Here is a 16043-nt window from a genome sequence, read left to right as displayed (position 1 = left end):
CTGATTGTTAAGTCCAGTCTCAGACGACTCTGGGGTTGCAGTGCTCATCTCGCTTTACAGGTTGAGGGACCCGGTGTTTGTCCGCAGACAGTTTTTCCGGGTCATGTGGCCAGCATGACTAAGCCGCTTCTGGCGCAACAAAACACCGAAACCAGAGCAGCGCACGGAAACATCGTTTACCTTGCACTTTTGGGCATGCTTTCGAACTGCTAGGTTGGCAGGAGCTGGGACCGAGCCATGGGAGCTCACCCCGTCAAGGGGATTTGAACCACCGACCTTCTGATTGGCAAGCCCAAAAGGCTCAATGGTTTAGACCACAGCGCCACCCACGTCCCTAGGTGAAGTGTAGTGGGTGGCTATTAAAGGAAGGGACTTTTCAGTGGTGGACTGCCAATATGGTTGTGGAATGCTCAGCCCAGAGAGTCTCAATGGGTGCCCATGATGTTATATTCTCAGTGCCAGGTAAAGCCATCTTATCTTTCCAGGGCTTTGATACAGAGTGGCTAACCTGAGCATCACATTGAGGATTTGCCATCCTTCCAGGGGCCAAATGCCATGTGGATGTGACCAAAGTGAGCATAACCAACACATAAGCACACATACCCCAAATCACAAATAATCACAAATAAAGCACATGTATACACAAATAGACACACACACCCTGCCCACACCATAGATACACACACACACACACACACACACACACACACACACACACTCAGTGGGGGAATGACATATTAGCAGAAAAGCACAGATACATTCAAGCAGGCAGAGAAAGATATACAGAGGTGAGCAGATAGGCAAGCAGGCATGCACACATATTCAAGCAAGCAGTATCTTGGTATCTGAAGAAGTGTGCATGCACACGAAAGCTCATACCAAGAACTGACTTAGTTGGTCTTTAAGGTGCTACTGGAAGGAATTTTTTTGTTTTGACTCAAGCAAGCAGAGACACACATATACACACTCAACCATGGGTTTCCCCCCAGCATTTTTGCTCCCAATTACAGAGCTGTGGTAAGTGGTTAAAAGTTTATTTTAGATATATGAATTAATCTTCTGAATTTCATACCTCAATCTTCATTTGCATGTTAAGGCAAAGATTAAAATCAGATGCAAAATCAGTATCCAGCACTATTTGATTATTTCCTACAATAGTTGCACTTCTGTTGCGTGTGATAGACCCCAAATTGTACTGATTATGGGCTCACTTTTTAAAATATCTCAATTTAAGGTAGGAACCATTTATCAGCAACTTTGCCTTTCACAATATACCTTTTCTGTTTCTACTAATAAGTAAAAGTAGTCAGGGGAGAAGATAAGATTTGTTATGGGCTCTTCCACTTCCAGACAGTCCTCCATCTGAAAACTGTTGCCTTTGATTTTATATAAACGCACAACGCCATCCTAGGCAAAAACAGACACACCTTTAAAAGCATAATTAGCAAGACAGCATAGCAACCAACTAGGTGGAATTAAATAGGGACAGTGTTTTCCCAATCCTGTGTTTTCCCGATGTTTTCCTAATTTCCTAATTATTATCTAAATAAAACCCTCCCAACACACTGTTAGTGAAAATGTACAGTGGTGCCCCGCAAGACGGAAAACCCGCAAGACGAAAGGGTTTTCCGTTTGCGAGTTGCTTTGCAAGACGAATTTCCCTATGGGCTTGCTTCGCAAGAAGAAAGCCCATAGGGAAATCTCCGGGGACCTCTTTTAAATGCTGGCGGTGGGGAGCAAAGCCTTTCCCCCCCCTCCAGCCCCCGCCCACCGCCAGCATTTTAAAAGCAGTCCGGGATAGCAGGGAAGCGCTTCCCGCTGTCCCGGACGGCTTTTGAAGGCAGGCGGGGGGGAGCAAAGACTTTTGCCCCCCGCCCGCCTTCAGAAGAGGTCCTGGACCTCTTCTGAAGGCTGGCGGGGGGCAAAAGTCTTTGTCCCCCCCTGCCTGCCTTCCTGGGGGCTTTTAAATCGCCCCGGGACAGCGGAGAATTCCTCCGCTGTCCCGGGGTTTTTTAAAATGCTGGCGGGCGGCAGCGAAGGCTTCGCTGCCGCCCGCCAGCATTTTAAAATCGCCCCGGGACAGCGGAGAAGTCCTCTGCTGTCCCGGGGTTTTTTAAAATGCTGGGGGTGGGGAAAAAAGCCCTTGTCCCCCCCCCCCAGCCTTCAGAAGAGGTCGGGGGACAGACTGTCCCCGGACCTGGTCTGAAGGCGGTTTCCATAGGAACGCATTGATTGATTTTCAATGCATTCCTATGGGAAACCATGCTTCGCAAGACAAAAAACTCGCAAGAAGAAAAAACTTGCGGAACGAATTGATTTCGTCTTGCGAGGCACCACTGTACATGTATTTGCCCCTTATGGGAAAACAGCAACTTAGAGAGGGGAAATTTAAACTGGGATCATGGTGCAAGGAGAAAGATTAACCTCTTCCCTCTGTCAGTGCTCTGTTGTGGTTGTCGTTGTTTAGTCGTTTAGTCGTGTCCGACTCTTCGTGACCCCATGGACCAGAGCACGCCAGGCACTTCTGTCTTCCACTGGTCAGTGCTCTAGCCCCAACCAAATTTGTTTGCCATCCTGTGGCTACTTAAAAAAAAGGAAGTAATAATAATTAAGAGGTATTGGCCTGAATATAAGGCACACCCACAAATAAGCCACACCTTTAAAATTCAAGGTTTATTTGCGGGTGTGGCCCACCTCCCAGCACTATCGACTCCCGGCACTACCTTCCCCACCGGTGCCAAGGGAGGCTTGGGGGCGGCAGGTGGGCTGCAAGCTCCAAGGCTGCTTTCGGGGGTGGGGCACTTTGCGGGCGGCCTCCCCCTTCTTTACGGCAGCTCGCGCATCACCGCCCCACGCTCCCGGGCTGCTCTCTGGAGGAGGGAGCTGTGCTGCTTTGCCGGCGGCCTCCCCCCTTATTTCTGGCAGCTGGGGGAGGCTTGGGAGTGGCAGGTGGGCAGCGTGCCACTGCCTAGCACTCCTGGGCTGCTTCCTGGTATGTGGGGGTGGGGGGGAAGCCATGCAGTAAGGTTGCAAATATAAGCCGCATTTTAACTTTTCACGGCCCAAATTTGAGGAAAAAGTGTGGCTTATATTCGGGCCAATACAGTATATCCACTCACCATCTCCAATGCCTTACGTCTAGTTTGGCTCTTAGGTCTTAGGTATAAGCAACAAGTTTCTGTGTTTAATTTAGGTGCAACTCCAGGATGGCATATTGTGGCAGCAGGTGGGGAATTAGCAGAAGGGTGTGGCTGATGCCTGTGAGTCGGTGTAGCATAGCAGCTAAGTGACTGAGCTACAGATCAAAGTCCCTGATTTGAATATCATCTCTACCATGAGCTTACTATGTGATCTTAGGCAAATCTCTCTCTCTCATCCTATCACACATCCTTTGCTCTAGAATGCACATTTTTTCTTGCAGAAATAGCTATCTTTAGAGCTCCAAACAGGTCAGGACTAGGGGTGGCTGGGGGCTTTCACACTCTGACCCTCAATGTTGTTCCAGTCTGAATCCGGCCTGCACACCTGCAATTAGGTAAAGGTAAAGGGACCCCTGACCATTAGGTCCAGTCGTGACCGGCTCTGGGGATGCGCCGCTCATCTCGCTTTATTGGCCGAGGGAGCCGGCGTACAGCTTCCGGGTCATGTGGCCAGCATGACTAAGCCACTTCTGGCGAACCAGAGCAGTGCACGGAAACGCCGTTTACCTTCCCGCCGGAGTGGTACCTATTTATCTTCTTGCATTTGACGTGCTTTCGAACTGCTAGGTTGGCAGGAGCAGGGACAGAGCAATGGGAGCTCACCCCGTCGCAGGGATTCGAACCGCCAATCTTCTGATCGGCAAGTCCTAGGCTCTGTGGTTTAACGCACAGCGCCACCCGCACACCTGCAATTAGCATAGGACTAAAGCTAACATTGGAGTTTGGCTGGCTGGCACTCACAATGAGGCTACAGTCTTCTACCAAATGTTGCCTTACATACATTTCCAGCTGTATAGAGTCCATCTTTATGAAGTGCCATGGCAAGCAGTCTGACGTTCTGAGCTTCCTTCTTTTCTTCAGCTACAAAAAGAATTAATAAAAGAGATTTTAAAAAATTATCACTTAAATTTCATAACTAATCTCCAAAGCCAGTACTGCCACTCAGTACCGTGGAATAATAAGGAACAGGGATGGATGGATTTTTCATCTGTTTCAGTTTTATATGTACTCACTCATAAGTCCATTCCAACCCATTTCTGCACCATTCTAAGGTTTTGTTTTAAGAACAATAATACAGTTTTTGGCTCAAAAAATGTATCAAAGGGCACATAAAATGTGTATCACAACATCTGAAGAAAGACAAAACCCCAAGCCTAACTGCAATCTGAGCTGCATATTAGTCTGGGAAGTGTGAATCAGGCTGATTCATTTACATATACAGACCTTTCAAAATTCTTACTAGTCAAAAATTATATTTAATGCTAGGATACAGCCGCAAAGGCTTATTTATCTCCTTGTAGAGTGTCACTCTGTTGAAACAAGGATCACCACAAGTAAAGGATCCTGGATCATCACAAAATGAACCATGGTTATGTCACAGAGGCTATGAACCGTCTATAGCCACTTGAATTTGCACTTTTTGAAAATTGCACTGCCACATTTTTCCATAGAAAAATATGTTTACGATTCCAAGGCCAAGGACCTGGTCTGCCACAAGGGGATTATGGGCAATAATGAGCCCAGAGTAGAAAACATCACTGTGGCCTTCTTTTTGCAACTGGGGGTGAAGCCCTGAGTTAAGAAGATAAATAGGAGAAGGGCTGAAGCTTCTGCTCCCTTCAAAATAAAGCCAAAAATGCAGTTTCACTTTATCAAAAAACAACATAAAAAAGTAAAAGTTAACAGAGGGAGCAAAAGTGATTTAATCAAAGGTGATAATGCATCTCCCCTGTTGCACACCTGCCTGAAACCCATCAGGATTTGGTCCCTTTGTGATTATTCAGCTTTATTCCTACTATTTTAATCCCTATTGTCCTTCTGATAAGGCAAAGCATAACACAAAACCAAAGGAGCGATGGAAGCATCAAAAGGCTCTAGTTCTTCCATCAGCATTTCCAATCCCTCCAAAACTATCTATCCCCCATTCCTCTTCTCTGGTAAAAGTGTGGCAAACACCCATTGTTATGGTGTAATCCTTGTTATGGTTTAATGCTTGTCTGCATGCACATATGCTCTCTTTATTATACAGAGTGAGAGAACCTCTTTTTCTTACAGTACTATTCTTTAGTATACCAGTTTTTCAGTGTACAAAATATAGTACTTTGATAATGGATTATCATTCATAAAACTTTTGGAGGTGGAATTTGCATCTGGACAGCTCATTTTCGTGGCCATCCAATTCTACTGCTGACACTGGAGAGTTTTCTGATGAAGTCACCAAATAAAACACCACCCCCTCATTTCAAATATGCCACTCTGATTAGCTGTTTCCTACCAGACAGCAACATACAATCCCCTTTGCAGATACTTCCTGCAAAGTCAATTAGCATTAAAAAGTAAATACCTTCTGTTTTCATACTCTGTGATACTGATCGAAAAGTTGCCTTTCTTTTTGCTGGAAAGGAAACAAGGCTATGTCAGTTGCGGCCTACACAGTATATTGACAAGTGTGCTGGAGGACCAGACATGATATAGTTTAAAAGAAACAAAGGCTTCCTCATTACACCAACCTGCTTGTAGATTTTTATAGTGTAGAACCAGTATTTACTGGATTTGTGAAGCACCTACTGTAGTTTCAGAAGACTGCAATAATCACTTCTATGGGGTTGGTTTGGGAACTGCATACCTTCATTCTAAGTAGTAATGTGTCGCCTAGGCATACACACACATGGATATATGGGCAATTGACCATGTTTTGGCTTTCCTTCTACTCAGTTTTGAAGATGGAAGGCATTTATGTGCTCGCACAAGAAATGTCTGTATTGTAATAATGTCCACAGCAGAATGAAATAACTATTGGGGTGGTTTAACGTGATGACATTAATTAAAAATAATAAATATGAAGATGAGGGGAGTTCAATGTGGCAGAATATTAGGAGCACTGGTCAAATAGTTTTAAGACCACCAGCTGTGAAGCTAGTGGATTCAATAAATCTATTGCATTTCAGTGGCCATAGGAGACCCACACCATTCCAATCGAAGATGGCTTCCATATTTTTAAAGCATGAATTGTATGATAGGGTCTAAGTTCACAGCAACATTCAAAGGTCCACTCTTAAAACAGTCACCATTTAGAAGAAGAAATGGATTTTTTGTCTTTGGCACTAACATACTAATTTATAATAGTAGTTACAAAGCAGCTCAATTCTTGACATGTGCAGGCTCCTGGAGCAGAGATTGCTGCTGTTCTGCTCTTCCTTCCTGCTGCTATGTTGCAGCGAGATGAAGACATGGTTTATCTTGTCATGTTGCCTGAATCCAAGCATAAGCCATGTCTCCTCCAGATAAACACAAATGAAGAACAAACCTTCATTACAGCTCCTGGTTTGTCTGTAGCCAGACATTTCAATAACCCAGACTGTGATGACACATTCAGCCAAACCACTGTTTAACTCACAGCAGCACAGCAGTACAATGACTGAAGAAGGAGCAAAGGGGCCATTGTCTCTTCTTTGGTACCTTGTACTAGTGCTAAGCTGTTATTTGGCTTACCAGTACCAGATCAGTGTGTGTAACCAGTGAATTGTCCAGGTACAGGTGCAGGTGAAGAAGAATTACATAGTCTAAAACGTGGGGAGGCAGTTGCCCCTCTCATTCTATGAAAGGGACCCTGGTCATCCTAATGAATCAGAAAAGGCTGGGGACAATCTTTGACTTGAAATTGCACTAACCTTTAGCATCTGGGGAAAGCTTTTGATGGATAACTGTAGCCTTGAATGTGTCTGCACCAATTTTCAAACAATATCCTTCTTCACAGCCCATAAAAAGATCAGAGATTTGAGTCCAGCAGTGGGAAGTAGGGTGAACATAAGGTTGAATGTCATCTTTAGGCTTCAATTTAAAAAAAAAACAAACACATTTCAGTTACTAAAACAAATAGTACTAAAAAATAAATTACTCATTCAGTGCTGACTGGCATTGATTGCAGTTATCTACTTTTCACAGGGAAAATTACTGAGTGTTTTGTAAAAAGTTGTGCTGTCCTATATCAGTGATATTTCAATAGATATCTTGACCACAAGTAGTTATATCCATAGCAGAACTCACCTTAAATGTTTCTGCTTCATCTCCTACCAAGCCAGCAATGGCTGAATTGGGCAGAATAGGGCCAAAGTAAGGATCATTGTCCATGGGATGGGAAAAGAAGCTGTTTTGCTCATCTGCTAAAGTTCCATCTTCAGCAGGAAGCCTAACTGACCTGAAGCAATGAGAAAAATGGCACAGAAGAAGAGTATTTGGAAAATTCAAGCGGGACTGCAACAAACTGTTGAAGTCATGCTCCCCAGGATACCCCATTCAGCTTTTTCTTCTCCACCTCCAACAGCAATCTGTAGTCACTGTGCATGTTTAGTTCTCATTAGGCTATTTCGAGTTTCTTAAGACTCCCTTATTCCCCCCTGCATATATTTTTTGTACTTCTGGGTTTCCCCCCAAGCCTGTTGATTAAGCTGTCATCTGTTCTTGCACACTCATTTACTTCTGTGCAGCGGCTGTTAGGGTATGTGTTCACATTTCTGCTCACTCCACATCCAATTATCTAATCAGACTGAAGCTGATTTAAGGAATAAAATAATAATAATACAGAAGTATTGGTCAAGAAACTACAAGACTAATATGTGGTGGCGGAGGGATCGGATCCTGTGGCCTCTGTACAGAGCTTGAGTAGTGCCATGCGTGCGCCGTCTGTATGGTGCACACGACCCCAGGGGGTTTGCTGACAGCGCTGCTTGAGCGTTGTATGGATGGCGGTGGAGGGTATAGCCGCGAGCGAAGGATCCCCCGTATGCGGCTGGGGCGGTGTGATGGTGGCAGGGTGAGCCCCCCACGGGATGCCTTCTTGTCACCCCCTCAAAGGTGGCACCCAGGGTGCTCCGCCCTCCCCACTTCCTCCACCACTGCTAATATGGACTGTGGCTTATGTCATGTGAATGCAGCTTCAAAAATGAGTAGTAGGAGCACATTGGATACACAGTAAGCATAATGTGAACATATGTCTGAGGACTGGCACTCAATCCAAAGCATCACTAATAAAGTCCAGGGGCATAGTCTGAAGGCACATGAAGCTGCCACCTTGTGGAAGCAAAGCAAGTCTGGGTCACTTCAGGGCTTGGATCGGTGACCGACTGGGAACCACATGTACACTGTGTTGGGTTCCATGATGGAAGACTGGGAGAGCGGGGGCAGGATATAAATGTAAGAAAACAAACAGAAAATGAGTTAAGGAACCACGAGGGCTATTCCATATTTCTAAAATACATTTTTCTAAAATGCAAAGGACAGAACATGTTTATTTTGCCCAAGAGACATGGATTAGGCACCTGATATACCATATTTTTCATCCCATAGGACGCTCCGTCCCATAGGACGCACCTAATTTGGGGGGGGGGGAATAAAGGAAACAATTTTTTCCTTTATTTCCCCCCACCAAAACCAGGTCGGGGAACAGCGGGATGGCGGCGCTGCATCTCCCCAATGTCTGCCCGAAGCGCGGGGCGCTCTGCTTCAGCGCGCCCTGCGCTCCGTGCAGCAGGCTGCTATCCGCAGCCTAGGGAGTCCTGCGGAAGTTCCCGCAGGGCTCCCCAGGCTGCGGATGTCTGCCCGGCGCGAGGGCGCTCTGCTTCAGGGCGCACAACGCGCTGGGCGGCAGGCTGCTATCCGCAGCCTAGGGAGCCCTGCGGGAACTCCCGCGGGCTCCCCAGGCTTGCTGATAGCTTCCTGAAGCCTGGTGCGCACCGACCCCTCTCGCTCTCCAAGCTTCAGCGAAAGCCTGTATTCGCCCCATAGGACGCGCACACATTTCCCCTTCATTTTTGGAGGGGAAAAAGTGCATCCTATAGGTTGAAAAATACGGTACATAGCAACTGTTTAATCTGTAGACCCTCACCTGAAAACATGCTTTACCATTCATCAACTGCAAAAACGCTCTTTATCTAGCACAAAAATTAATCTTAGTGTAAAATAAAAGAAACATTTGAAACATCTCTTTCTATTAACCTTACTTTGACTTCAAAATGTGCTCTTCATTATTCCGCTCAATGGTCCAAAGTGTAACAGAAGTCCCATTATATAAACACAATTGGTGCCAGCTCATGGGGTTAAAACTCATTGTGGTCACTTCTACTCCCATCTGTGACTGACTGCACAAAATAACTTTTTTGTTCCAGTCCCTAATCAAAAATGAAAGAACGCAAAAATATTAATTTTATTTTTTTGAATTTTTTGGTGTAAATTTATATTCGGCCTCTCTATAACAGAAAACATAAAATCACACCACAGAACAAGAACCATAGAATCAGATAGAATGCCAGCAAAAGAGGATTAAGTGAAAACAATTAACAGTGCAATTATATGCATGTCTATTAGGAAGTACAGTGGTACCTTGGTTCTTGAACAGCTTGGCTCCCGAACTCTGCAAACCTGGAAGTAAGTGCTCCGGTTTGAGAACGTTTTTCAGAAGTCAAACTTCTGATGCGGCTTCTGCTTGAGTGCAGGAAGCTCCTGAAGTCAATCGGAAGCCACGCCTTGGTTTTCGAACTTCAGGAGCTGAACAGACTCCCGGAACAGATTAAGTTCAAGAAACAAGGTACCACTCTAAGTCCCAATGAGTTCAATGGGGCTTGCTCCCAAATAATTAGGGATAGAATTGTAGCCTAAAATGACAAGAAAGTGACTAACCAATCCCCCAAATGCTTGCTGAAACTAATGGGCTTTACATGTCTTTCTAAAACCTCAGACAACTTATTTCAGATGTAGGGGTGGTGGGGACTATGGAAGACTATGGAAACCAGCAGTATTTACTGATTGTGGAAAATGAGGTATCATTTGGAACTTTTTTCAAATGAATCTAACTTGTGCACAGTGAATTTAACTTGTGGTTTTCAGCAAAAGCGTGGTCACTTGAACAAAGTGTTTTGAAAGTCAGAGTACGTTTTAAGGCCATAGGCTCACTGCCTGCATCTGTTTGCATGAATGGATGTTTGTGAGTTTGTCTGTACAGGCAACTCCCCATGTGCATGGGGGTTGCATTCCAAGGCACCACGCATGTCAGCGGGACATATATAAGTCCACGCTGCCCCCTTGAGGCGCTAAAAATGGCACACATGTCAGCAGCTGCACATGTCAGCAGTTGCACAATCACGTGCAAAAGGTGAGTTGCCTGTCTGTATTATGCAAAAATGAAAACATTCCTATTTCTGAAAGGTGTTAAATTAGCTACAGACAGCAAAGGATCTATTAGTAAGTAATATGAATTATTAAGTAGCTAATATTATGATATATGACATGACATGACATGACATGACACAATACAATACAAACAATCTATCCATATTGTAAGCTTACCATATTGTAAGGGAAAAGTCTGGGATTGAGGAGTAACTGGCCAGGTAAGGACCTGTGTAACTGAATGCAAGCAAGGTGTAGTCCAGGCTGGCTTGTCCTAAAACATAAAATAGCATGGATTTAGTATCTCTGCAGCTTCATGCTGTCGTGCTATTTCCTATCATACCATACCATACCATATCATAGGGCTTTGTCTTGCCAACATAGGAGGGTCCAATTTTCTTTCACTAGAGTGTTATAGTAAACACTATGTACAAATCTGTACAACCCTGGCGGTTTTGCTTAATTCATTTGAATAGATTGATATTATGAGTTGTGTGTGTGTGCATGCCAGACTCCTCTAATACTTGGATTTATCAAGTGTTAAAAGCTAGTCATGCCAAGATAGCTACCTGTTGAGGTGATGGGGAGAAAGAGTCAGAGCATGGTGTTTGATTTCTGTTTGAATTGAAGGCTACAGCTATGGGAGACACAAGATCATTTCGGGGTGCCATAAACCCCTCCATCGTAGGCTAAAGTAATATATACAGTATGTGTAAATAAACCACATATCATAAAGACACCCAAGTCTCCACTGTGCCTCATTTCCAAAAGGAAATGGGAAGCCTGGGTAAGCACCTGGAACCCCTGGAATCTCACCCTGCTTAGAGATTGGGGGGGGGGGGGCATGAAACAATATGAATAATTTGAACTTTTCCAGCACTTAGTGTATTGAAAGTACCACCTTCCTTTGGGGCAAACTATTTACTGCAGGTGTAGAATCTCTAGAACAATATTATTTTTTATCAATCTTCAATAGTCAGGTTGCATATGTTCCTCTCTATCCCTCTCTTTAATCAAGTGTAATTGGTCTCCAACTTGCTCCATTTTTAATGAAATTATACATCAGAAAACTAGTCTCTGCAGATCTCATATTGACTAGATTTGTGGGCTTTTTTGTATTTTATCTGGATCCCACTGCATGAATACCATGCAATAACAGTCCAGAGTCTCTTTTATGCAGCCTTTCTTTTTTTGAGAGGCTGCACTTATTAATGCTTTTAAAGCCCCATGAAAAGGTTATTCTATGCAAGCTCAAGATCTGCACAATTTGTAAGGAATAAGGCAACACACAAATGTAAATATTCATGTGCTACTTGGTTGATCTCTGAACATTTTAATACTATAAAATTATAAGCATCAAGTATAATATCATAACAGTATATGTATAATTTGCTACCACAGTATGCAGTAGTAGTCTCCAAGTGGGATGAGAATGAGATAAATTCATGGAATATATCACTTGCTACTAGTCATATGACCTTCAGGTTCCCACGCTATTGCACTCATGTACAGCTTGCAGACTTCTCAGAGACATATCAATGTCCATTGTAATAAGAGAATGCTGGATTATATAGACCAGGGGTCAGCTTGGGCTGGATCGGTCCTGTGGAGATCCCTCCGTGGGCAGGATTGCATGTGTGCCTGCAATTTTTGGAGTCTGTGTGCATGCGCCCGTGGTTTTTGGCATCTGCACGCACGCAGACATGGTTTCCAGCGGCGTCGAAGCGAGTCCCCACTTCGCACTGCAGCGCGCAAGCAGGCAGCTCAGTTTGGGGCCGACTCATGGGCCAAACAACCTCCATGGCCTGCTTCCGGCCCATAGGCCTTAGGTTGCTGATCCCTGCTATAGATTGTTGGTCTGATCTAGCACAACTCTTATGCCTTCCCCACACCAAATTCTAAAAACCATTTCAAGATGGTTTCGATTAACCATCAGACCCACCTTTTAATTTGGCCTGTCTCTTTAGTCCTGGATAACTGTGGATGTGAATCACAGGTTTCAGTTGCCTGTCAGAATAAGCAACGACATTCTGGTTTGGGTTCACTGCAAAAGCTTCTACCTTTCCACTGTGACACCGCAAGATGGATCTCTCCAGTGTATCAAGGTTAACAAATATTATGTAATTCCCACAAGGATAGCAGACAGTTCTTTTGGTGACAAAGCCAACATTCCTGTTGGTGAATCCTTGTACCCATCTTGAAGGGGTGGAGAAAGAAAGAAAGTTAGGATTATATGACATTTTAAAAGAAACAAAGAGTTTTGTTTTTTGCTAAATGGATAATGTGGCACAAAACAAAGCTTCCACTGAGGAAAACCACTGTTGTTTGTGTTCACTAATTACATACACAACCTGCAACTAGAAAAAGATGTAACAGCACTTCCCCTCAGTTTAAACTGAATGAATGCAAATATAATTTATTTATGGTTCAAAATGCATCACAATATTTAAAGCGAAGAAAAACAGAAAGCAGTAATAGATTGTACAATATTTATAAATTTTGCAACTTACTAAGTAACTAAAAAAAAACCATAGACCCCTCCAATAAGAACATAAACAAAGACTCTGAAAATAGTCCTGGAAAGGACTGTGAAATGAGGTGAACCAGAGTTTATCTAAATCTTCACTTTAAAAGAACATGGGACACAGAAACCACCTCTTTGTTATTACTCTGGCAATATCTTGTTATTTACAGGAGTGTTGCTATATCTGCCTTCATTCACTATACTGAATGAATGACCAGACAGATAGCTGGAATTACTTAGGACTTCAATAAATATATTTGCTTTGTTAGCATCATCATCATATCCTGAAGAATGAAAAGCAGATTACATACAAGGTGGAGGGAATGAAACCAGACTTCCTTTGTCGTTATCAAGACTAACATTTAAAAATCACAGAATATATTTTCACCTCTGGATTCAGATAGGGTAATAAAAGACTATCACACATTTGTTGCCCCCCCCAAGGTCTAGCTAGCTTTCCTGCACCTACATTCCTGAAGAAAGGTACGTTAATGATGTTAATGATGTGAAATCCAGAGGACTGACTAAAACTGAGGCACAAAGAAGTGTGAGCCACCCTGGGGGAAATAAAAGGCTTCGGGAAGGTGGGTGGGAAGCTTTGGGAGACAAGCTACGAGAGGGAAGGACGGGGTCTTACGGAGCAAATCCTCTGCATTATCGTCCGTTTAGGCATCAGCCCCACTGAGCTCAGCACAACTCTCTCCCAAACAAGCGTGCATGGCGGCCTTCGCCAAGGTGGCGCCCGCAGACGCTTTGCACTACAACTCCCATCAGCCCCAGCCAGCGCGTGTAAGTCCAAGGCATCTGGCGAGGGCCACCTTAGCGAAGGCGGCCGTACGAAGAGGGGAGAGGCTTCCTTGAGGAAGGGGTTTTTCGGACACAAGAAACACCAGGCAAGGCCCCGTCCTCCGCTCCCTCCCCTTCGCACCTCACTTCGAGATCAGCTCTGTGAGCGGAGCCTGGGCGGCGGCCGCCCGACTTCCCGCCGTCCATGCTACCCTCAGCTTCGCCAGAGCGCTGCCCGGAGCAGTTTGTACCCGTCTCCTAGCAACACCCGGCCGCTCCTGCCATTGGCTAAGACGGGCTTTCCGTCGATGACTCGTTCCGCCCCGCTTGCCGTTTCAGTTCTCGTGTTCCGAGCGTGACTGACTCCTTCCGCGCGCTGGAAGGGCGGGGTTATATCCAAAGCCAACCTCTAAGAAGTTGCATAGACAATTGGAGGTTGCTGAGCTTGGAAAAACTGAAAACCAAGGTGCGAGATTGGCTGCACTATGCGCAAATTCAGGAGGTCTTTAAAATAGATAAAAAGGTTGGATTCCAGGTGGAAAAATCGAAACTAGAGACTGAATTGTTAGAGCCAAAAAATAAATTACTTTCGAGAATGTATAACTTGCTGCTTAAGTGGAATACACAGGATGAGACAGTCAAATCCGCCATGATAAAATGGGCGCAGGATGTGGGGCACAACATTATGTTTGTAGACTGGGAAAGGTTATGGAACACCGGTTTGAAATTTACGGCATGCACTGCCTCGAAGGAAAATATTATGAAAATGGTATACCGGTGGTACATGACCCCAGTCAAACTAGCTAAGATATACCATCTGTCTGACAACAAATGTTGGAAATGTAGAGAGGCGGAAGGGACATTCTTTCATCTCTGGTGGAGCTGCCCGAAAGTGAAGGCCTTCTGGGAAATGATCCATAATGAACTAAAAAAGGTATTGAGATTTACCTTACCTAAGAAACCAGAGGCCTTCCTTCTGGGCATGGTGGACCAGAGAGTGCTTAAGAAGGACAGAACTTTTTTCATGTATGCTACCACAGCAGCAAGGATCCTGATTGCAAAATATTGGAAGACACAAGATTTACCCACGTTGGAGGAATGGCAATCGCAGTTGATGGACTATATGGAATTGGCTGAAATGACTGGCAGAATCCGAGACTTGGGAGAAGAAACAATTGAGGGGGACTGGAAAAAGTTTAAGGATTATTTGAAAAAACACTATAAGCTGTATGAATGTTAAAAAAAATGCACCTTTTAGGAAACTCTAGCTTCAGCAAATGTAAGTTAATGAAATGAAAATTAAGACACAAGAATCTAGAGGTAAAATAATGAAACAACTTTATTGTGTTTAATACAAAGCGTACAGGAATTGGGTTACAGTTAAATTGAAATCAGGGAACATGATAAAATGGAAGATACAATAAGTTTTGAAATAAGTTAACAAACTGCTGATGTTTTATATGACAGAGAATGCAGGGTTTGGAGGACGTGGGGAAGTCCTTTAGATTTGATGAAAAAAGAACATGGAAATTTGTTATTTTTCTATTCTATTCTCTTATATCTATCCTTTATTCTTTTTTCTGTATTTCTTAAAATCAATAAAAAATATTATAAAAAAAAAAATAAGAAGTTGCATAGCTGGATGATGTAGCGCTCTCTCTCTTCCTGCCCCTCATGCTATGGGGGACCTATGGAGCTCGGCTCCCACGTTGTGGAATTTACTGCCCAGGAAACGTGCATGAGATGAGACGACGAAACCGGGAACGTTTTTAAAAAACAAATTATTTTCATCTTTAAAATATTCAGGCTGCCCTCCTATACACAACTGAGAATCAGTCCTATCGAAACTTTAGTGGGACTGACCTCTGAGTAAATATGTCTAGCTCTAATCACGGTTAATTCAAATTGTGTTTATTGTCATGCTAGTATAATCAAACGACAATAAAAATGACAAATGTTCAGGTGCTTAAAAAAACCCAACAACATTATGGGGGCATTTTCAAAAGTGAGGCTAATTATCTCAGTGAAGACCTTACTTGGAAAATAAATACAACCCAGGTGGTTAAGAAAGCTCAACAGAGACTCCATCTCCTCAGAGTATTGCAGAAGAACGATGTCAATCAACATTTGATGATCTCCTACCGGTCAACAATAGAATGTGTCCTTTCATACTGCATCACGGTGTGGTTCACTGGTTTGACATCATCTGATAGGAAGTGCCTACAGAGGGTGGCGAATACAGCACAAGATATTACGGGCTGTCCCATGGATCCGCTGGATGAAATAGTGGAAGAACGTTGCCTCAGGAGAGAGAGAGGAAAATTCTCAGGGATGATTCACATCCTGCCAGGGACTTTCTTGATCTGCCG

The 16043-nt window shown here is 44.0% G+C and overlaps 1 protein-coding gene across 2 annotated transcripts in view; it reads right to left on the bottom strand.

Moving 5' to 3' along the window:
- Positions 1-14044, bottom strand: part of CFAP43 (cilia and flagella associated protein 43) — a 53771-nt gene extending 39727 nt beyond the window's left edge. The window contains exons 1-9 of one of the 2 annotated variants that reach the window (XM_083741533.1): positions 13817-14044; positions 12307-12560; positions 10542-10638; positions 9200-9367; positions 7248-7398; positions 6872-7031; positions 5545-5595; positions 3982-4061; positions 1276-1407 (exon numbers count right to left, since the gene is read on the bottom strand). In XM_083741533.1, the coding sequence (XP_083597659.1) occupies positions 1276-1407; positions 3982-4061; positions 5545-5595; positions 6872-7031; positions 7248-7398; positions 9200-9367; positions 10542-10638; positions 12307-12560; positions 13817-13881 (1158 nt within the window). In that variant the 5' untranslated portion in view covers positions 13882-14044. Of the gene's footprint in view, positions 1-1275; positions 1408-3981; positions 4062-5544; positions 5596-6871; positions 7032-7247; positions 7399-9199; positions 9368-10541; positions 10639-12306; positions 12561-13525; positions 13644-13816 lie in introns of those variants that run through there. The other variant, XM_083741534.1, reaches the window with a different exon arrangement.
- Positions 14045-16043: the final 1999 nt, after the last annotated feature.

Source organism: Podarcis gaigeae (assembly GCF_964106915.1).
Source record: "Podarcis gaigeae genome assembly, chromosome: 5".
In the NCBI taxonomy this organism is placed as follows: Eukaryota; Metazoa; Chordata; class Lepidosauria; order Squamata; family Lacertidae; genus Podarcis; species Podarcis gaigeae.
Note: the sequence above shows the minus strand (reverse complement) of the source record. Positions and strands in the feature narration are given on the sequence as shown.